The sequence below is a fragment of the Podarcis melisellensis genome, assembly GCF_964234715.1.
Source record: "Podarcis melisellensis genome assembly, chromosome: 1".
Taxonomy (NCBI): domain Eukaryota; kingdom Metazoa; phylum Chordata; class Lepidosauria; order Squamata; family Lacertidae; genus Podarcis; species Podarcis melisellensis.
In genome coordinates, this window is record NC_138528.1 from 23336704 (window position 1) to 23358764 (window position 22061).

A 22061-nucleotide genomic window follows, 5' to 3' on the forward strand; every position below is an offset into this window, starting at 1 on the left:
ATATTTTCAATCATTGGGGAAAATATAATTCTAAGAAGAGAATTTATAAATAATGGGATAATAAAATCTTGAGATAGAAAAGTTATATTAGGTCAAGTAGTCAATTTCCCTTTGCCACATGAAGATAGTTTGCTTTCTATTAGGTATGTTGTTCACATTGATGTATGCCAAGCAGCGCTCTACTTTTTCTCCTGGGATATCATTCTGTGGGAATGTAAGATATTATTGAGGAGTTGGGGAGAAAATCAAGGTCAACTTCAAGCTATTCCGGAGCCTAGCAAGTTCTTTTAGTAAAGGTAATATTCAACATCAGCATGTTTTTATCTAATGTTTAAATATGGAACTATGCCATGGCAACCTAAAACAGCAAAATGATTGGACATTATAATGGGAGAAGAAATTTATAAAAAAAAAGTTACTGGCAGGCTATATACAGACCCCACCATTTAAGATTATTGTCAATACAGAACACAAGAGTACCATTTTGTAAATCTGAGCAGTTTTCAGAATTGGAAAAGGGATAAAATTAGGATGGAAAGAGAAAGGAAAGAGATCCTTTTAGGTTTTCCTATGTGATCTGTGTCCACCCTCTTGAAAACTCAACAACAACAGCAACAACAATGCTGCAGCAGACAGTAAGAGACTTATACTAAGGAGAACTGAAAATATTGGACATATTTACTTAGAAAAGAAGGAGGGGAGTGAAATGAAGAAAGAAGACAGTCAATATAAATTTAATCTTTTTAATTTTAATTTTTGATACCTAAGGTGAAGAAATTTTTACAGATTGCACAACTTATTTCTTGGCAAGAAATTAATATTTGCAGATCCAAAATGTTAGTTGGAACAGAGAAATATTTGGAAATAAAAAGCTTGAAAGAATATAAATGTATTTTTACGTACATATCAACCTCTAACTGATGACAGCTAGGAATAAACTTCTATTAGAAACAGACTATTCTATAATGGGTCTTTCCTGTGACATATTTGCTTATTGAATACTGCTGGAGAGGAGATACTTAGACCTGAGAGATCACTGATTTGGCCATTATGACAATCCCTTTGTTTCTTTATTTTGCTTTCCATAGATTATTGTTGACTTAGAAGGATAAAGGAAAAGGAAAAGCTATTTCAGCTCAGAGGATGGATTAGGCTCTGTATCCAATCCAGTTCTAATTTTGCAGGGCTTACTTATACCACAGCAAAAGCAAACCCTTCTGTGTGATCAAAAATCTTTGTCTTCTATTACTTGTTAAAAGATCACATACTGCCTTACATACTGTTAAGTAAGAATATAATCAATAGTCTTCAAAATCTATTATGGAGTGTAGCATTTTACATTGTTTTTGTTTGTTTTTCCTTTTAAACAGCTTCTTAATAGCACAGACAACAAATTATGTTTGTCAGTGAGTGTGTGATTGAAATGTGTCAGTTGAACTGATATTCATAAATTGGTACATAACTCTGGTTCTAAACAAGCCTGAAATTGGGTTAATAACAAACATTTTCATAACATTTCTAATCATATATTGAATTGCAGCATACACTTTTCACCAAAATATATTTTTTGATTTATCAGTTTCCTATAATGGTAAATGAACACTTCTTCAACAAGTGCTACAAAGCTTGCATTTCTTTATTTAGACTCTAAGTAAAAAAATGCAAGCTTTATATCACTTGCAGGAATTCCCCCTAAATTTTTGGGATTACCGTCAAAGCAGATAGCCACCAGTTTTCATGAAGAAAATTTGACATTCCACTGCAACAAGCAAAAATGAACTAGTTCATTCACAAATAACTAATTTATATAGGAATAGTACACTGTCAAATTGGTTCTGCAGCCAGTTGTTTAGACTGGTATAAACAGGTCTACTACTTGCATTTGGGAGCGGGTGGCAGTGTGGGTTAAACCTTGCCGATCAGAAGGTCGGCGGTTCGAAACCCCGCTCCCATTGTTTGGTCCCTGCTCCTGCCAACCTAACAGTTCGAAAGCCCGTCAAAGTGCAAGTAGATAAATAGGTACCGCTCCGGCAGGAAGGTAAACGGCGTTTCCGTGCGCTGCTCTGGTTTGCCAGAAGCGGCTTTGTCATGCTGGCCACATGACCTGGAAGCTGTACGCCGGCTCCCTCGGCCAGCAAAGCGAGTTGAGCGCCGCAACCCCAGAGTCGGTCACGACTGGACCTAATGGTCAGGGGTCCCTTTACCTTTAAACAGGTCTACTGCTTGCATTTGGGAGCTTCTAAACTCCACCTTTAAGCAGAATTCTTATGGTGGTTTCAAATAGCCTCCTGGGCTTTTGGATCAGAACTCCATTGGGTATGTGAAGCTCCACTGGGTATGTGAAGCTCTTGTCCCCTTTCTCTCATCCATGAGCAGAAGTGCTTTCCACTCACATACTGAGAATGATGGTATGTTACAGAAATTCATTTTTTATTAAAAAAAAAAATAATCTGAATATTTCAGTGAGCCCAACTAAAACCCCAGTTCAGGCAAAGCTAAGCTCTTTTAAGTTCATTGATTCCAGTAGTAGAGAAAGGAGCCCACCCAAAACATTTCATTGAAGTTAAGGAATTTAAAAGTGCTTGAATGGTAGTGCCAATTTTTCTATCGAGAAAACATACCTACATTTGAGTTGTTGCAATATGGAATAAACTGAGATTTAAATCAATAGTTCAGGCAGATGTTGGAAGTGTAGATTAATGCAGAGCAATTTCTATCAATTTTCTGGTTTGTAGCTGCCTGGCACAATTTTCCTTTAATAAACATTAGAGCATGCCACTGTTTATAAAAGCTGCAAATTTTGTGGAACTGCATATGCTAAATATAATGTTCTGTTGCTCCATCTGTTCTTACTAAGACAGCTATGCTAGCAATCTATATTATCTAGCCCGATGAAATCCTAATGTGTTATTTTATACTTAAACAGATGCGTGAATCTAATCGATAAGGAGTTAGGAAATAATGTTCACTAGGAAAGCATAAGCATAGATTTTTAAAACAATCCATTATTGGTCTAACACTATTTTGACCTAAATGTTTTTAGAAGATGCATATACAGCTTGAACCTAAGAACTGCTACATCAGTGAAGTATTGAATGGGATGTATCATTCAGGTGCGGGTGCTTGATAGGGCTCGTAATTTTGATGCAAGGTTGAGGAATGTATCTCTATTAGGAGCAGCTACCACTTCTTGTGAGTAGTAACAACTATGAATTACTGAAATTGGATGAGACCAGAAGTAGGATACAAGGAGAAGCAGTGCATACCATCCTACAGGCATTCCAGCCACTGCAGTGGTGTAGCAACCCCTACCAATCACCCAAAGCTGATGAGGTTTTTTTTTAGGAGATCACAAAATTATAGAGCTTTTTGGGGGGCGGGAGAGATCAGCCAAAGTTGTTGCACACCATCTTCTTAGGCACAAATCTGCCATGGACCACCATAAGCATTTGACACTCTGGCCAACCAATATAATACAACCACCATGCAGAGAAGCCTCCTTAGAATTTCAGAAGAGTTGCGTTTTTTGAGTCTGGAATTCGTTTGTTGTAAAAAAGCATAGTGTTTCAATTTTAAAACCCAGCATTTATATTCTTTCTTAAATGTTTCTGGAATTTAGATGAAGAAGTCCAATAGTAGGTGGCAACTTCTGCCTAATGATATGCATTTTACTGTTACTGTTTAACTGCATTCATATAGCTGCTTTGTAACAGAAGTTCTCTGGACAGCTTACAAAAGAAAAAATCATAATAATTTTACCATCTTTAATACTAAGGCCATAGCCATCTTTCCCATTGGTCTTAGTGGTTTGTTGTGCCAGGGCGCCGGACTCTCAGGGGTGCCCTGGCGAGTGGGGGAGCTGTGTGGCTTTGCTGGCAGACTCCCCTTTCCCTGCATGCTCACCAGCTGCGCCCCGCCAACTACCGTATTTTTCACCCTATAGGACGCACTTTCCCCCCTCCAAAAATGAAGGGGAAATGTGTGTGCGTCCTATGGGGCGAATGCAGGCTTTTGCTGAAGCCTGGAGAGCGAGAGGGGTCAGTGCACACCAACCCCTCTCACTCTCCAGGCTTCAGGAAGCTATCCGCAAGCCTTGGGAGCCCACGGGAGTTCCCGCCGGGCTCCCAAGGTTTGTGGACAGCAGCCTGCAGCCCAAACCTGGGGAGCTCAGCGGAGTGTGCCCCGGGATTCGGGCAGATATCCGCAAGCCTTGGGAGCCCGGCGCGACTTCCCGCCGACTCCCAAGGCTTGTGGACAGCAGCCTGCAGCCCGAAACCCGGGGAGTGCAGCGGAGTGCGCCCCGGGCTTCGGGCAGATATCCGCAAGCCTGGGGAGCCTGGCGGGAGTTCCCGCCGGGCTCCCAAGGCTTGTGGATAGCCTGTTCTGGGGTCGGGGGAAGCTCGGGCTTCCCCCAGCCCAGCCCCGTGCCTGGGGCGGGGGGGGGCAGAATAAAATTGTTTTCCTTTATTCCCCCCCAAACTAGGTGCGCCCTATGGGCCGGTGCGCCCTATAGGGCAAAAAATACGGTATATGGCTGGCGGGCGTGCAGCTTCCTTCCCAAGAGCAATTTCTGCAGAGGCCTAGGAAGGAAGCTGTGCACAGCTTCCCTCCCAAGCCTCTGCATCTGCTAAAGATGGCCCTGCTCCCAGTGGTTGTCCTCTTCCTGCTTCCTGGAAGCACGCAGCCTTCCCGAGCTACCTTCTCAGGCGCCCCAATGCCGGAGAGCATGTCAGCCAGCACGTTTTCCTGCTTGATCGCTGCCGCCACGCCAGGAATCGGGGTGGTGGGGGAGGCAGAGGACATTTCCCACCGCCCCCTCCCTTGTTTTGGAGTTGTGGGGGGTGCGCGGAGGGATCTTTGAACGATGGCGCTAGATATGCTTAAGTCAGCCCTGACTCAGGCTTATATCTGCATGTACTAATCAGCATATGGTCACTTAATAAGCAAGCAACCAAATTGTGGCAAGTTCAGCCTTTCTTACACATTATATTTTTTTATACAGTTTGCTGTCCAAGTCGTCTTGTACATCCTTAGAATGTTTGCTGCGTTGCTACCAGAAACATAATTGTTCAGCCAAGAGGCAAAGACCTTACGCATTGATCTCCTTGGTCTGTCTCCCTCTCCCATCCCTACCTGTTAAAATGAGCATGGTGCACTTCATGGTTTCATTTTTTGGAAGGCCTTGCTATGGTAAAAGTCCATGTGGCTGGAAGCATAATTTCCCTCCTTGATATGCTTTTGTTCTAGCTAGATTGTAACATGCCAGAACACTGCTGAATGAAGTGAAAAGCTCTTCAGTAGCTGATGTTAGAGGATTAAATGATGACCATTCCTGTCCCATTTCTCTTATCTCATAATCAAGCTTAAGATGGCACTAGATGGCTCTGTTAGAGTGATTATATATTTGAAATAGAAATTATTTGATCTCTACTTAGGTATCGCAGCATTTAGAGAAGACTCGTTTCTTTCTCTTTAATGCTGAATATATTTGTAGTGCTTTATAGCTTTCTACTTAGATATATTTGTGCTTAAAGTGTACTTCAGTCTAATAGGGACATGTGCTGCAGGGGAAATTTCAAGCTTTTTTATTTACACTGCTGCTAATGGTATCTTTCAGAATAATTGAAGTGCACTCACAATATGTAGGCATAAAGTAAGGAAATTGGTTCACTCAGGAATTGAATAATAGGAATTTCACTTCAAACACTAGCTGGCTAGCTCTGTAGGATGCAAATTGTACTCAAGTTAGTTTTTTCTAATAATGACATGAACTGTCAGGAGATAATATCATTTACAGAATTCTCTGCCTGTATGCGTAACACACATACACCTGCTCCATCCACTGTTTTGTAGCAAGATCACATGCTTTAAACTGCTTTACAACACAAATCATTTAGCAATTCTCAGAACTGAAATGTCATTTGCTTGATAGCCATAACAATCCTCTCCTAAATCATGTCTTTTGGCTAAAAGTCTCCATGAGTTTTCAATACCTGTGTGGGTACCATTTGCAGTATGCTAATACATTCTATGCTGCTTAATTTACCCTGATATTGCCCATAAATTACAGCCAGAATCAAAAGGTTTTCTCACATTCCCAGAACCAATCAATTTGCATGCGGCTCTCTCTGACATCAGAATGTTTGGGTCAATAACAAGCAGCTTGTACCACTAACGCGTACTAGTACTAAGTGGCTGACTCACCCTCAAATGCAACAGATGCCCTCCACTGTTCTGCTCAGATATCACAGTAAGCCAGAAGGTTTATAGTTCATGGTGGAGGGCATACGTTGCAGGTTCAACCCTTGCATTTCCAGGACAGGATGAGAAAGACCCTTGCCCAGGAGAATTGCTGCCAGACAGTGGAGGCAATACTGAAGTTAATGGACCAGTGGCTTGGCTCAGATTCCTATGTTCTAAAAGTTAGTTGAAGACAACCAGGAACTGATTCACATTAGCAAGTGTGTCCGCCCCCCCCCCCCCGGATTATCACTTCTTGCTTCCTTGTGATTCACATGATGCTCATTCCCACTTGAGTTGGTACCACTAACTTTTGACCCTTCTGGGATTTCTCAGAGAAGTTTTATGCTGACTCTATTGTGTTTTGCTGCTGGTCTTCGTCTCATGTGCACCAGCTGCATATTTCCACTGATACTGGTGAGAGTGGCTTCGTTCCTACAGAATCAGTTCACCATCATTTCCTCACCTTCCTCCAGCGCTCCATATTTGACCTTAGACTGCATCTGTCTGAAGAAAGAGAACTCCCTATTGAATGCAATCCCTTGAGTCGGGGCTTTTTTTCAACCAAAACTCACCGGAACCCAATTCTGGCACCTCTCAAATGGGCAACATTGCTCTACTAAGAGAACGAGGGAGATGTTCTTGGTGAGTTCCAGCAGCTCTTTTTCTAGAAAAATAGCACTCCTTTTAATCATGACAAGTGACTGAAAACATACTTTGTGTGCCGTGTTTTGCACTTACTTGTGTGATGATAAATGGGTATACTTTTAAAGGAATGCTTGCATTTTCTCTTAAGTTCAGGTTTCATTGGGAGTGAACTCTGTATTTTTTTGTTCCCACCTTGTTTTATTAGTTGCCCAGAATAATTCAGACATTGAGTTTCCTTAAATATATTGTTGGAATACTGCTGTCACAATAGAAAAAAACCAGCATCAGGTTTAAAAAAGAAGTCATTCCTGTTCAGTTTTCTTACCACAATGTATTGCCTTTTATATTTAATCCCATCATTTTAAACTAGTTTGTGATTTAATCCCATCATCTAAAAAACCGGAGAGCACTCCACACTATTTCAGGGGGTAAGTACCTACAGATCTTGATGATATTATGACAACTTAAATGGTTCCTTAAGGGCTCCATCACTCAAAATAGGGATTTTGACTGCAAGTAATCCTATCAGATCTGTACTATTTTAGTTGACAAAACTACAGTAATCCTCTTTACAATTCTTCTATATTTATTAAGTATTTAGCTAGGTTTTCTTAACGTCTGTGTCTTCTAAGAAGTGAAATTAATACACATGTTGCTACCTAAACTGCAGCACGCTGCAGGAAGCTGATCAACAAAGTAACAAGCATTAGAAGAAGAAAGAACTGACTGATTTATTAAAGGAAAAGGCAGTTTCCTGCAGAAGCTGTCATCCTCGAATCTTCAATTGGTGGGTCATTTCATCCTCAGCAGGGACTCAATGCATGAAGTCTCATCTTTACTCTCTATGCTCAATCAGTACGGCACTTCAGCCTGTACTGCAGTAGCAGTTTAGATTCCTATTGAAACACATAAGGACATGAATTTTTTCATAACTTTCCAATATCTGACTATACAATTGCTATTATAAAAAAGCTTTTTGGGCCAGTTCTATTTCCCATATCCACGAAAGTAGAGCAAGTGAAGGTATTTGTTTCTGTCTAGGGTTGCCCTATAAGACAGTTGTTCATACATTTCAGCTTTGAAAAGGGGTGCTACCATTCACAGCCTCTTCCAAAAATAGCAAGATGCATTCTAAAAGCAATGTTGACATTTGGAAAGCTTGTCAGCAACTTGTCCGTTATTTGTGCAAAGACAATTTCAGCCAGAGATAACCTGCTTGCCTGCATACATAGAGAAAAGCAATAAAAATGCATCTGTGAATGCATGTTCGAGATCTAAACCTTTCCTTTAAGTGTGGTGTATGTTGCTCTCTTTCTCTCTGCTCTTCTCAATGATAAGCTTGTCCATTACAGAATAGAAGGGCTGTGTGCAGAAATTGTCACTGGCACTCAAATGTGTGTCATTAATATCCATGCCAACTTTTTATTTAAAAAAAGGATTCTCAGTTGTTTACATTGTGTAGTCTCTTGGTAGTTAGATGGTAGGAGTCCTTTTGCCATTATTTTGTTCATGTTTGTTTTTACTATACAAAAGTATTCACAATGTCATGGGATGGACTCAGTTACTAGCGATTTAGAACAGCTGGAGGAGAAGCAACCATTGTTTAGTTTTCCAAAGGGCCATGCCCTGGGCTAAGACGGGGATAAGGTTTCCAAGCAGCAATATTTGGGGTGGGGGCAAGACCTGGATTGAGACTTTGGTGGGAAGAAGAAGCTAAATTCAGAACATGAGAAAGAGAAATAGGAGTGGGGGTTTAGTATGCCAAAGAAAAATTGGGCAGGGCAGGGGAGGGAGCTAGGCTTGAATGATTTTAAGGGAGATGCCTAGATAGAGATTTGGAGGGAAGAAGGATACAGAAAGAAATAGAGAGTTAAGGGGAGCTACGCTGATGGGGGATATCTGTCTATCTGTAGATATACATCTACAGAGAAGGCAGCACATTGGCATGATAGCATGGCTGGCATTAGGACAGTAAGCACACTCAGCTGTCATTGATTTCTGTCTTCATGAAACAAGCACCTCATAAAAAAAATTATCAAAAAGCTCTGCCCTTTCATCTTAGGTCTGGACAAATCTGTCATGGTTGGTTTCTTATTTTTCCAATCTTACGTTCAGTTCTCTATATTTCCAGTTTGCAGTTTTTAAAAAGTTCTCGTGAGAATTTACCATCTTTTTAGTGCCTGCAGTGACACATGTTTATATGCACCTTTGCCTAATATACCCATTTTAGCGAAGCAGTTTTCCCTAAAACAATGCATTTTTGTATGTGACACTCACTACTGCAGTATATGACTTTTTTTTTAAGTGCACTTTACCCAAGTATATGTGTTTTTGTACATATTACTTGGCTGGAGAACTGCATTGCAAAAGTTAGAGAACTGTGAATTTTGGAAGAGGACTGTGTTTGGTTCATGTATTGATTTGAGGAGTTTGATTTATGTAAGTTTTAAAATGTGAACTGAATCTAATTTCTCTTACATCTGTACCTCATCTCATATTCATACACAGACTGCCTGAGATTTATTCATTTTGTCTTTTTATCAAGTCCCACAAAGTATCTCCTTGTCTTCTAACTTGTTCACAGAGGTAAAGAATCGCATGTCTCCTCTCTCACAGACTATGCTGGAAACTGTAACTAGGCAGTGAATAGCAGTCTCATGTGTATAGATCTTTGATTATGGGAAATATATGATGTAAATATTTATAGATCTGTCGGGGGTGCTGTGATTATGAGATGCCCAGGGCCCACTAAGATTTTAACCTGTCCCTGATCATATATGATGGTTATCTTACCAATATGGCTACAGGAATGAGCTATTGATGAATAAAACTGAAAGGGAGCTGAAAGAAAAAGAGGAAGGGAGAACTGGGTAAGTTCAAAAGAGGAAGTGGTACAGTCAAGGATTCAGAGAGAGAGAAGCAGCATAGGGCAGACTGGTGGTGCAAAGCCTTCTGGGAGGAGATTTTGGGGTTAGCACTCTTCCATCTACTCATGGAGCTTCTTTAACCACTAACCTCAAAATTTGGGATCCCCTCCAAACCAGTGCCAAAGTTTTGCAGTCGTTTTGCAGTGGAAACCCAATGTTTGACAGTGCTCCCAAGCTGTGTAATTGTTACTCAAACTGGGGGCAGGGGGCCATAACTATCACCCCCAAACCCAACATTGTCCAATTCACTCCAAACATGGGGTTTTTGCTGCAAAACCTTGGAACTGGTTTGGAGTGAATCAGGCAGTGTTGGGTGTTAATTATGAACCCTGGCTTAATGTATCAATTTCTCAGGGGAGGGGGCACTGCAAAACACAGGGATTTCACTGCAAAACAACTGCAAAACTTTGACACTGGTTTGGAGCAGATGCCAAATTTCAGGGTTCGTAGTTAATAAATCTCACTCAGGTTACAGCCTTGGCAGGAGTTATTTCCATACATTCCCAGCATGCCTTGCTCATCTCAGTTGCTAAGCACAAGAATTGAGCCATCTAAATGTTTCTACTCTGGAATTATATGTCATTAGCTTTTTAAATTCTGATGCCAGCCAAACATTATTCATAGTTTGGAGCTTCCAGGCAGCTCATATTGCTTGCCCAACAGATTAGTGAAAATGATTAGAAATCTTGAGTGTTTAGATAATCATGTGGATGGTCTTTTGTTGTGGTCATTTGCTTAACAGCAGTCCCAAACCGTTTCTTTCAGCAGAGAATAATGGTGTTGTAATGGATGCCGAACAAGCATTAGACAAAGGAAAGCCTTTGCTCCAAAGAGTCTTTTCTCTTTTCAGATTAAAAATGTGGAAGATAACGTAAAGGGAAGCAGAAACTGGAGGGGCGGGGGCGGAGTGAGGCTGAATGTAAAACTTGAAGCATATTAACTGGGTAGAAAGAATTTGAAGGTGTAGCTCTAGGTAGGATATGTTGAAAGCCCGGACCTTCAAAGTGGCTTTCTCTGAAATGTTCCACATGCAGATAGGCAGAGCTTTATAGTCTCAATATGTGAATGAGATGGTGGGGAGTTGGATATGTTAGGCACTGGGGATGTTTTTGAACAAGCCAGGCCAGTACAAAAGGTTTGGGTTCTACTTGAACCAAGATGGAACCAGATTGTTGGTGGTTAAAACCAAAAATGTGACAGAACACCTTTTAAATTGATTGCCGGGGTAAGGCTGAGAGCAGGTGAGAAGCATCCATTTTGGAAGAATTCCCCCAGGGATGACAGAGGAGTTGTCTATTGTTATTTAAATAGGGGAGGGCTAGAACTAGATAAATGGCAAATAAAAGGTGACATGATGGAGATATATACAAGTAAACATGGTGTACAGAAAGTGCACAGGGAGATGGAATAATTCTAGAACTTGGGGCCATTTAAGGAAGCTGAAAGTTGTACAATTCATCACACATGAAAGTATTTCTTCACACAGTGCATAGTTACACTATGGAATTCGCCCCCACAATATGTAGTGATGCCAGGCAATTTGGATGGTTTTAAAAGAGGGTTCAACAAAGTAATGGAGGGTAAAGCTGTCTGTGGCTTCTTGCCATGATGGTCCTGTTCTACCTGATGTCAGAGAGAGTATTCTGTTGGATATCAGGCATCACACATGGGGAGAGCACTTTTAATCCTGAGGGTCCTGCTTTCAGGCTTCCCACAGGCATTTGGTTAGCCACTCTGAGGAGAGGATGCTGATCTAGATAGACCTTTGACCTGATCAGAAGAGTTCTTCTCAGATTCTTAGGAATTTTTTTTGCCTTGGGGGACTTCTGACTTAATATGGCAATTATATGGGTGTTAAGATTTGAAGAGAACAATGCAACTGATTTTTCCTTTGTGTTCTTTGAAAGGTATGGTTTCTAATCCTTAAACATAGTGGAATTTTTGAAGAATGTGGCTATATCAGTAGACATTATTCATGAGACTGTTGTTTCGGTACTCTAATTTACCAGATAGGAAGCGTGTAAGCAAGCCAATATTGTTCGGTTTATCAACCCATAGGATGGGTTAATATAACCTAATGCCAGTCATAGTCCGAGCAGTTCCATTGAAATCAGTGGACTTCTCCTACTGAGATCCATTAATCTTAATGTGTCTACTTAGACTATGTCTAGCATTGGATATCGCCAGTAGAGAGGACAAGAGAGGAAAAGGACACATTCCTGTGCACACAAAAGTCCATTGTATCAGTGGAGCTGCAGCATTGGATACAGCCCAATTGTTTAGAAGGAGACGTCCCTAACTGCTTGAAAACATTATCTGAACTTGAAAGTCTGTTTTATTTGATGTTTTTCTATTGCTGTTATATTGCTCTGTACCTTTAAATTGAATTACTCCAATTCAGTCTCCCTGTAATGATTGCCAGCTGGGAATGGTTACTTATGCTTCAGGTTTCATGCAACTTGTAGCAGTGGTTACATATCCTCAAACCGCTGCTCCTTGTGCATTTTTCTAATCTATGGGGTATGTACCTTTGTCCTTCTTATTGTAGTTATAGCATATGGATTGTAAAGTGTGAAGTTCATATCGCTTTCATGTACACAGATCATTGTTTCATATTTGAATTCTTTTGTAGTTGTGCTGAAGAAGATTCCAGTGGAACAGACAGATTATCTGGGATCACTGTCCTATGTTGTTATTCACTTACTACTTTGGCACCATGAACACCTAAAATTTTTTACCGCTTAGCCCACAGGATAGCATCTATTACTTGGTTTCAACCATAGACTTATTATACTTTTATGGTTACAGATAGGTAGCCGTGTTGGTCTGCCATAGTCAAAACAAAAAAAAATTCTTCAGATACCAAGATTCTGAAGAAGGTATCTGAAGAAGTGTGCATGCACACGAAAGAAGGTATCTGAAGAAGTGTGCATGCACACGAAAGCTCATACCAAGAACTAACTTAATTGGTCTTTAAGGTGCTACTGGAAGGATTTTTTTTTTGTTTATACTTTTATGGACTTTCAAAGATTGACAGATGTGTGTTCATTTGTTTTCAAATATAATAGAGAATTTACAAGTGTACACATTTTGTTTTTGTTGTACTAAATCATGTATATTATGCAATAAGAACTACAGTGCCATCTAGTATACTGGTCTTCGTGTTGCTTGTGTTGTTTGTTGTGTTAAGTTTGCGACACGGGTTTGTTGTTCTGTATTGGTGAAAACATTATCTGAACTGGATGGTAGCACCAGGATAACTTTTTTTTTTAAAAGAAACCTGTCTTGCATCTTTGTACAATAAGGGTCAGTGTTGGGAGACAAAGAATTTATGAGACCCATCGACTGTAGGTAATCATTGATCCAAAGTTATATTCTTAATTCTGCTTTCATGTGCACCATTATAAATGGCAGCATGAAGTCTGGAATAACTGTCAATACAAAGACGCTGGAGAAACATTCTCGATTTCCCAGGAGAAACATTCACCTGTTTTCAGACTACACAGGCAAGTGAAAGTCATTATTAATCCCAGAGTGTGGCAAGCCATCAACTGAGTGTCTGTAATTAAACATATGACATTGCTGTGCTCCTTACAGGGGGCACTTCATTGTCTACAGAGAGTCCAAAAGGGATAATCAGTATGTTTCTGGAGAAATAGTAATAGTGGCCAGTATAAATATATCCCCACCACATAAGGACAAAAGGATTGCACATTTGTCAACCTACTCTTCTGATTGGAAAAGGGCAGTAGAAATAGATTGGATGACCTTTTAAAATTCACTTCCATTCCTAACATTCTGGGAAATAGTGTGTGCTATAATACCAAAATAGACACAGTATAACTTTCCAACAGTAGTATGTCTAGTGTGAGGAGTCTGACAATCAAATATACAATTTCTACACTTTAGGAGCAAAAGGAATCTTCCCATGTAATTTAGAAACATGGAATCAAACATTAGGTGATTGGAAGCCCAAAGGAGGTTCACAATCTGGAACAAAGTGGTGGTACCTATCCTGGTTTGTTCGCCTATTTTATCATAGAATCCTTGAGCACACTGGATACAGAGATAGAACTTTGTCTGTCGTGAGCACTAATAACACTGGTCAACAACAAATTTGTTGTCTGCATTTTTTCAGATGATTTAGGACGAATCTGCTGTGCTGAACCCAAAAATCACATAGGTTTTGCTCAATCAGGTCAAGTTATTGACCTATGGCCACATCTCTTTTTTTACGTTTTTGTTCACATGTACACTTGTGTGGAGCATTTTAGAAGAAGTTGGTGGGGGTAAAATGCCATGTTGAATAATTGTTTTGATTGGAAATGATTATTTTAATGACAAGAAGTATTCAGGTCCGATAGTTCTGGGTGATTATGTCGAAAAGGCATCAATTTGAAGTCATAAAACCTCAAAATCTTCCATAAATTGGTGCGGCAAAGCATAAAGTTATTTTGGTATTAAACTTGGTGACCAGGATAAAGCTTGGGCGCCACACATGGTGTGCAAGGCATGCACCGAGACTCTACGTGGGTGGACCAATGGCAAGAGGAGTCTGAACTTTGGAATTCCCATGGTTTGGAGGGAGCTGACAAACCATGTCACTGACTGCTACTTCTGCGCTGTTGATGTGACTGGGATCAGCCTCAAGTATCCTGATCTTCAATCAGCATGTCGTCCTGTAGCTCATTGTGATGAAATTCCAGTGCCTATCTTTGGAGAACTTCCTGACATTAGTGACAAAGATGCCTCCAGTGTTGAAGGACATGAAGAAGAAGAAGTGGTTCCTGAAGATGATGCTCCACATCCATTTTCCCAAAAGCAGTTGAATGATCTAGTTCGCGACCTCAGCTTGTCAAAGGACTCTGCCGAACTGTTGGCATCCAGATTGAAGGAAAAAACCTCCTCTCTGACAGTGCTCGCATCAGCTTCTTCCACAACAGGCATCAAGAGTACCTCCGTTTTTTCTCGGAAGGGAAGGACTTGGTGTACTGTGCAGATATTGTGCAGCTTCTGCGCAAGCTTGGAGTGCCACAGTACGAACCCAAAGATTGGAGACTGTTCATTGACAGCAGCAAGCGATCACTGAAATGTGTTCTGCTACACAATGGCAACCAGTTTGCCTCTATACCCCTGGCTCACTCGAGTACACTGAAGGAGAACTATGAAGCGGTGCTGGAGAAAATTGGTTATGATCAGCAGAAGTGGTTTATTTGTGTTGACTCGAAGATGGTGAACTTTTTGTTGGGACAACAGTCTGGCTTCACCAAGTACCCATGTTTTCTGTGCATGTGGGATAGTAGGAACCGTGCTCAGCATTACACAAAGAAGGACTGGCCTGTGCGGGAGGAATTGGTGCCTTGCAGAAAAAGGAACGTCATTAACGATCCTCTGGTGGACAGAGACAGAATACTCTTCCCACCACTGCACATCAAGCTCGGCTTAATCAAGCAGTTCACCAAGGCTCTGGACAAGGATGGTGACTGTTTCACTTACTTGTGCCAGGCTTTTCCAGGATTGGCCATGGAGAAGTTGAAAGCTGGCGTCTTTGACGGTTCTCAGATCCGTCAGCTCATCAGAGATCCAGAGTTCAGAAACTCAATGAACGAAGTGGAACTGGAAGCATGGAAGGCATTTGTTCTGGTAGTGAAGAACTTTCTTGGCAACAACAAGGGCAGAAACTACGCAGAACTATTCAACAACATGCTGACTGCTTTCAGAAACCTGGGCTGCAACATGAGCGTCAAGATGCACTACCTATTTACACATGTGGACCGGTTTCCTGAGAACCTGGGTTCAATGAGTGACGAGCAGGGGGAGAGATTCCATCAGGACATGAAAGAGATGGAGACCAGGTATCAGGGTCGCTGGGACGCAGTCATGATGGCTGACTACTGTTGGACTCTGAAGAGAGACCTCCCTGCCGCTGAGCATTCCTGGAGTTCCAAGAAACAGAAGTTCAAGTCCTGAAGTTTGAAAAATGGTGAAGCAGCATGCAATTTACATGTACTTACCTTTATCAATGTCCACCATTCAGTTTACAGTAATTGATGTTTCTATCAGGTAATCAATATATTTTGTTGGAAAAACATTTTTTTCTCTTAAAAACATATTTAGGATGATATGTGTTGACAAAAGTCAGCTGATAATGCCACAAAAATGTAATCGATTTTGTCACAAGATCCTGATTTTTTTCAAATCAACATAACACAAAAACCTGACCTGATGGAGAGAAACGGATGCCATTTCCTGATTCAGCAGTGCAAAAATACCCTAAATCAGTTGTAGAAATCTAGACAACATTCAAAAAGTAAAAAATTGTTGCCCAGTGTAATAGACTGACTGTCCTTGCATTTAGCTAGTACATAAATTATATTAGAATGATATATGTTGACTGCATTTGTGTGTAACACTAATTTGGTACTATGTGAATAAGCCTTGGGCCACACAGCCTTCTCAGGTGTTGCTCTGAGAAGTTGCTTCTGTTTTCCATTAGCCCATGGCTTCTTGTTATGTCCAAACAGGGACAGACTCTGGTTAGTTTTTGTATATTTTGTCCAAATATATGAACTTTAGATTGTGGTTTATGATCCTGGCTTGTTCAAATAAACCATAGTGAAGACATATCATAGTTTCCACTTCAGGCTTTAGACCTCTTCCTTGCAGCTGTACAAGAAGAGTTTGGGATTTGATATCCCGCTTTATCACTACCCAAAGGAGTCTCAAAGCGGCTAACATTCTCCTTTCCCTTCCTCCCCCACAACAAACACTCTGTGAGGTGAGTGGGGCTGAGAGACTTCAAGGAAGTGTGACTGGCCCAAGGTCACCCAGCAGCTGCATGTGGAGGAGCGGGGAAGCAAACCCGGTTCCCCAGATTACGAGTCTATCGCTCTTAACCACTACACCACACTGGCTCTTTTATGTATAGCACACATAAAAGTTTAGCATTACATGAAGCAGGGCATTATGTCTAATTCAAGGAATATTTTTCTCATGAAATCTAGGATCATAGTATCATAGAATTGTAGAGTTGGTAGAGACCACAAGGGTCATCTTGTTCAACCCCCAGCAATGCAGGAATCTCTTGCCCAATGTGGGGGTTGAACCCACAATCCTGAGATTAAGAACGGATCTACAGTACGCTGGTTGTCTATAATGTTTAAAATGTGTTATTAAAATGTGACACTAGAGGGTGCTGTAGAGCAGCGAACCTTCAGTAATGGAAAATTGCACTGAGAGTTATATAGCGTTATATTTAATGACGTTTTTACAGATCAATGTCGATCCAGCCTAAGAGTCTCATGCTCTACTGACTGAGCTACGTCCTATATAGTATATCTGCAGCTAGGTATCTTTAATCTAGCAGTCCCTACCCTGCTAAACAGTATACCAAGTGTAAAGCTCCTCTAATTAAAATCAGGGCTGAGCTAACACAGAGAGGGCAGGGTTATTTTGCAAACATTTTGGTTGATCCTTGTGACAAACCCCATCTTCTGATGTAGTACTTCGTCATGCAGTGCATAGTTAAATTATGGGACCAGTTTCCATAGGGGGACAGTCATGGCTACCAACTTGGATGACTTCAAGGTGAAAAGTCATGGAGGGGAAGGTGCTAACCATGATGGCTGTCCTCAGTTTGAGGCAGCAATGCTTCTGAATACCAGTTACTGGAAACCAGAAGAGGGGAGAGGGCTTTAGCGCTCAAAACCTGCTTGCTGGTTTCCCACAGGCATCTGGTTGGCCATTGGCCCGATCCAGCAGCCTCTTTTTACATTCTTACACTATCCTCTTCAGTTGACCCTGAATGGATAACTTTCCCCCGTATTGTCCTTAAATGCACATTCTCCAGTTAAGCTCTTTTCTACAATAGTTCGGCAGTCTGAATTGGCCACACCTTTTGTAATGTAAATTCATAGTCATTGGGAAGGTGGAACTAGTGTGTTGGTAAATTTCTGGTTGGCTACATGGACCTCTGACATGGAATTTATTTTGCCATTGGACAACACATTGGTAGAACATCACAGGTATGCAGAGCTTCCTTTTTTAGCAGTCTCCCACTGCTCTTGGCTCCGCATTCATCTCAGGGCATACTGGGCATGCTGCATGGTGAGCAGGCCTTTCATTCTGTGGTCTCAAGGTGAACAAGTCACTTGAGTGCTACTTTGAGAGGTATAGAAGCATCTCCCTTTGGAATGAATGGTCTAACAATGGTGCTGCAGTGTGACAAAGCAGCATCCTGATGAGAGAAGAGAAGACTATCATGGCTTTTATGGATGGCTCTGCATCTCAGTAGGTTTGTACTGTTGATGGGCATATTTGGAGTGTGCAGAACTTTTTTTTTTTAAGAGCAACACTGCAGGCAACACACTGAATATCTTCCTTTTTCAAGTATCTACTTGCACAATACATTGAGATTTAAAATATTCCAGCTGGAGAGGTTCCTTACCACAGATGTGGGAGGGAACTTAACCAGCTTTAGGAGACCTTAATTATCTAATTTAATAAGAGGGTAATTTATATTCTACAGTGAGTTAAGTTGTGATACTAATTACTTCTACAGTTCCAGTAAAAGATCAGCCTTAGGTAGCAAATGCCACAAAATCTACACTTAGGTTTTTCCAGTGTGGAAAGTTAATGAATAATGTACTCTAAAGTGTAGTTACTCTAGACTACAAATTTGTATATTTTGTTTCTTGAATCAAAAAGGTAAGTATTTCATTCGCTACAAGTGTGAGTTAAGATGGAGGTGTTGCCTTCATTATGACTCTTCACTTGTAAGATGCATCGAGGAATATTACAAGGCAAAAGCACTGCATTTGGCCAGCAGGGGCGATGGTTGGAGCAGGGTGTTTACCTGTTTCTGGGGATGAATTTCCACAACTAAACCCCTTGTGTGGAGGAGACACTGTTTCTCCACTGTTTCTCCACTATCACTGTGTGTGGCAAGGAACTAGAGATATGTGCTGCATGTTCTGTCTTACGAGTTACGATCTCACTGTTTTGGAATTTTAAAATGGCAGATGCTGACTTGCACCATATCTGTACAGCTCAGGACACCAATACCTCAAAGATTGCTTCTCACATGAAATAACCTGGACCATGCAATTGTCAGCTGATACTATTCTCTGTGCACATCAAGTTCAGAGCTGATGTAAATGTGCAGTCAATCGAGACACAACCATTGATTGAAGGTGCATAGCCCTATATATACCAGGAGCAGCTCGACCCCCATTGTTTAGCCCGGACTTGGAGGTCCACCTCCAAGGGCCTTCTGGCAGTTCCCTTATTGTGAGAAGTGATGTTACCGGGAACCAGGCAGAAGGCCTTCTTGGTAGTTGTGCCCTCCTTGTGGAATGCCCTCCCATCAGATGTCTAAAGAGATTAAACAATTACATTACTTTTTGCAGACATCTGAAGGCAGCCCTCTTTCAGGAAGCTTTTAATGTTTGATGTTTGGTTGTGTTCTTTTATATTCTGTTGGAAAGTGCCCAGAGTGGCTGGGGCAGGCCTGTCAGATGGGTAGAGAACATGAAATAAATTATTAGTATTAGTATTAGATACTGCATAAAAGCATTCCGTGCATGCCATCCCTGTGCCACCCATGCCTCCTCCCTGTTTTAATCACAGCTCTGGCATATCTTCAGCGGATCAGCTCTGCCAGCAGTGTTTCACTTGCATATCTGTCATGGCAGTAGCAAATTTCACATACAGCTAGCCCGGCAGGGCTTCCATCAAATCCTATGGCACCTTATTCAGTGGTTCCCGAGCATATTTTTGCACCCTAAAACTCTTTTTCATTATTAACTTTATTTGATTGAGTATGATAAATAAAAAATGTTAGCCCTTGGTCAGATGAACTTTTACAATGTACAGTGGTACCTCAGGTTACAAACACTTCAGGTTACAGACTCCACTAACCCAGAAGTAGTACCTTGAGTTAAGAACTATACCTCAGGATGAGAACAGAAATTGTGTGGTGGTGGCACAGTGGCAGCAGGAGGCCCCATTAGCTAAAGTCTTACCTCAGGTTAAGAGCAATTTCAGGTTAAGAACGGACCTCCGGAACGAATTAAGTTCGTAAGGTACCACTGTTTAATCAAACTACAGTAAATATCATTTATTCTGTTATAGTGTAGCACACTAAAGTCAGAAAGGAATTGCTTTTGTTTGCATTCTAGAATAGTAGCTTTACTGGTATGTGGTACCAAATAAAATAAAATCCTCTGAGCATGACTCCAAGGGGCTTACTTCTAAGTAGATCTGCATAGAACTGGGAATTCTAATCATGCTGAAGATTGAAGCAAGGTCCTCTTTATTCTGGACTAGTTAACCCAGGACACTTTTGCTTCTGACTCCAATTGTCCTCAATCCTTCCACTACCTGCATGCGGCCCTCAACACATTACAGAGGGAATACAGCTCTCAACAGAAAAAATGAGGCCAGCCTTGCTTTGTATAAATAACCTGATTCACAATCACTAAGGAGATGTTGAATTGCCACTCTACACCTTAAACCACAGTATCATTTAATATGGATTAGCCAACTGTTTAACTATTGTGTTAAGTAGTTGAAACTGTCTTTTATTTACCACTCTTCTAAAGCACATGGAAGAGTCCATTATTACAGCCTCCTATTGATTCTCGCCTTTCTTTTGGACTCAAGTGCTCCAATATGGATTGAAAATGCCGTCCATTGAACGTTCAGAAGAGTGAGAATGCTTTAACCTTACTTTGACCAAGGTTTTTTTTTAACTGCAAAACAGTTGTTGAAGCATGTTAAATGATTACGTTAAGTGAGTTTGTGGAAACTTAACAGTCAGTTCAGTTACACATATTTGGAGAAAATGTCAAAGGCTAAAAACAGCATATGAAAACTATTCAGAAAAGACTATGTTCTGAAAGCTTGTTTGATTTCACTCTTGCCATGCTGAAATGTTCTTTAGAGAAAATGTCTGAGCTTTTCATTAGCATATTTTTTCCAGGTGAAGAACAAGCATCCTGTTTAGTATTATCCTGGGGGAACTGATAATTTAAGATACTCTTTTCAATTAGTCACAGTAGTCCCCTTTGGGAATGTGCCTGACCAGTATCTCCTAAACAGTCCATGGACTGAAAATTGATGAAGGAACTAGAGTAGCATTTATAAGGCCAGAATGCTACTCCTTATGATGAGCTCCTCTGTGATGGTACCTCTGAGGAATATGCTTAAGAGCAAGAGACTGACAGCAACTTTGTTTTTCCTCTCATGTGACATCAAAGCATGCCAAAATAGGTGGGATATTGGAACGGTATTGCTACCCTGCTTCCATTTTTATATGTGGAATGTCTGTTCTGTGGCTCTGCAGAAGTTGCTGGGCTACAGCTCCCTTCCTCCCTAATTATTGGTCATGCTGGTGGGGACCAAACAACATAGGGCCACAGGTTGCCATCCCTGTTTTATACCCTGGTCTGGCTCCCTGGCAGATAGAGTTTAGTAAGGAGCAGGTGTGTTGGCAAATGCATACAGCATAGCACACTCTTAATAGTTCTAGGTTCCTTGTTATGGAAGCCATATTAACTTTCCACAAAACGGATGGCATAGTCAGATGTTGCTGCCTTTGCCTTCACCATGTATAACCAGAGATCCACAATAAGAATGGTGTTAACAGAATTCTAGGTATACATTCTCTGAATTAAGTGATAGTTCTAAGTGTCAATGTTTTTCTTTTGTAGGGAAGTTGATCAGGACTCTGATGGCCATATTAGCTTCAAAGACTTTGAATCGGCAATGAACTATGGACAGGATAATTTGTCAGCGCTTCCTCTCATCTAATGAAAGCGGCCAAAGAAAAAACTCCATAGCCAAGGTTTTCTAAAAACTACAAAACATTTTCCTTCAGAATCTTTTTTAAACAAATCAAGGTAGATATGCTGCCATGAACAAGCTGCCTTTTGAACCTTCTATGGAATGTATTGTGTCTTTAAACATATATTCTGTTTTTCCAATAAATTGTTTTTTGACTTCTGCTTCCTTTACATTTGCTGATATTCCTTTTCATGATTATTGTTAATATGAGCAAAGCCAGCAGATATAGCTGATTTGTTTAGAAGTGAAAAGGGGCAGTTTTTTATACTGTGAATGAATCCATCTATATAGAACAGGGGTGCACAACCTGCAGCCCTCCAGATGTTTCTGGACTACAACTCCCATCAGCTCTAGCCAGCCTAGCCAGTGATCAGTTATGATGTGAATTTTAGTCCAGAAACA

At 40.9% G+C, this 22061-nt stretch overlaps 1 protein-coding gene across 2 annotated transcripts in view; it reads left to right on the forward strand.

Annotated features, from left to right (window-relative positions):
- EFCAB11 (EF-hand calcium binding domain 11) overlaps nt 1-21829 on the forward strand; it is a 56238-nt gene extending 34409 nt beyond the window's left edge. The window contains exons 6-7 of one of the 2 annotated variants that reach the window (XM_081915980.1): nt 20417-20523; nt 21527-21829. In XM_081915980.1, the coding sequence (XP_081772106.1) occupies nt 20417-20495 (79 nt within the window). In that variant the 3' untranslated portion in view covers nt 20496-20523; nt 21527-21829. The remainder of the gene's footprint in view (nt 1-20416; nt 20524-21526) is intronic. The other variant, XM_081915979.1, reaches the window with a different exon arrangement.
- Nucleotides 21830-22061: the final 232 nt, after the last annotated feature.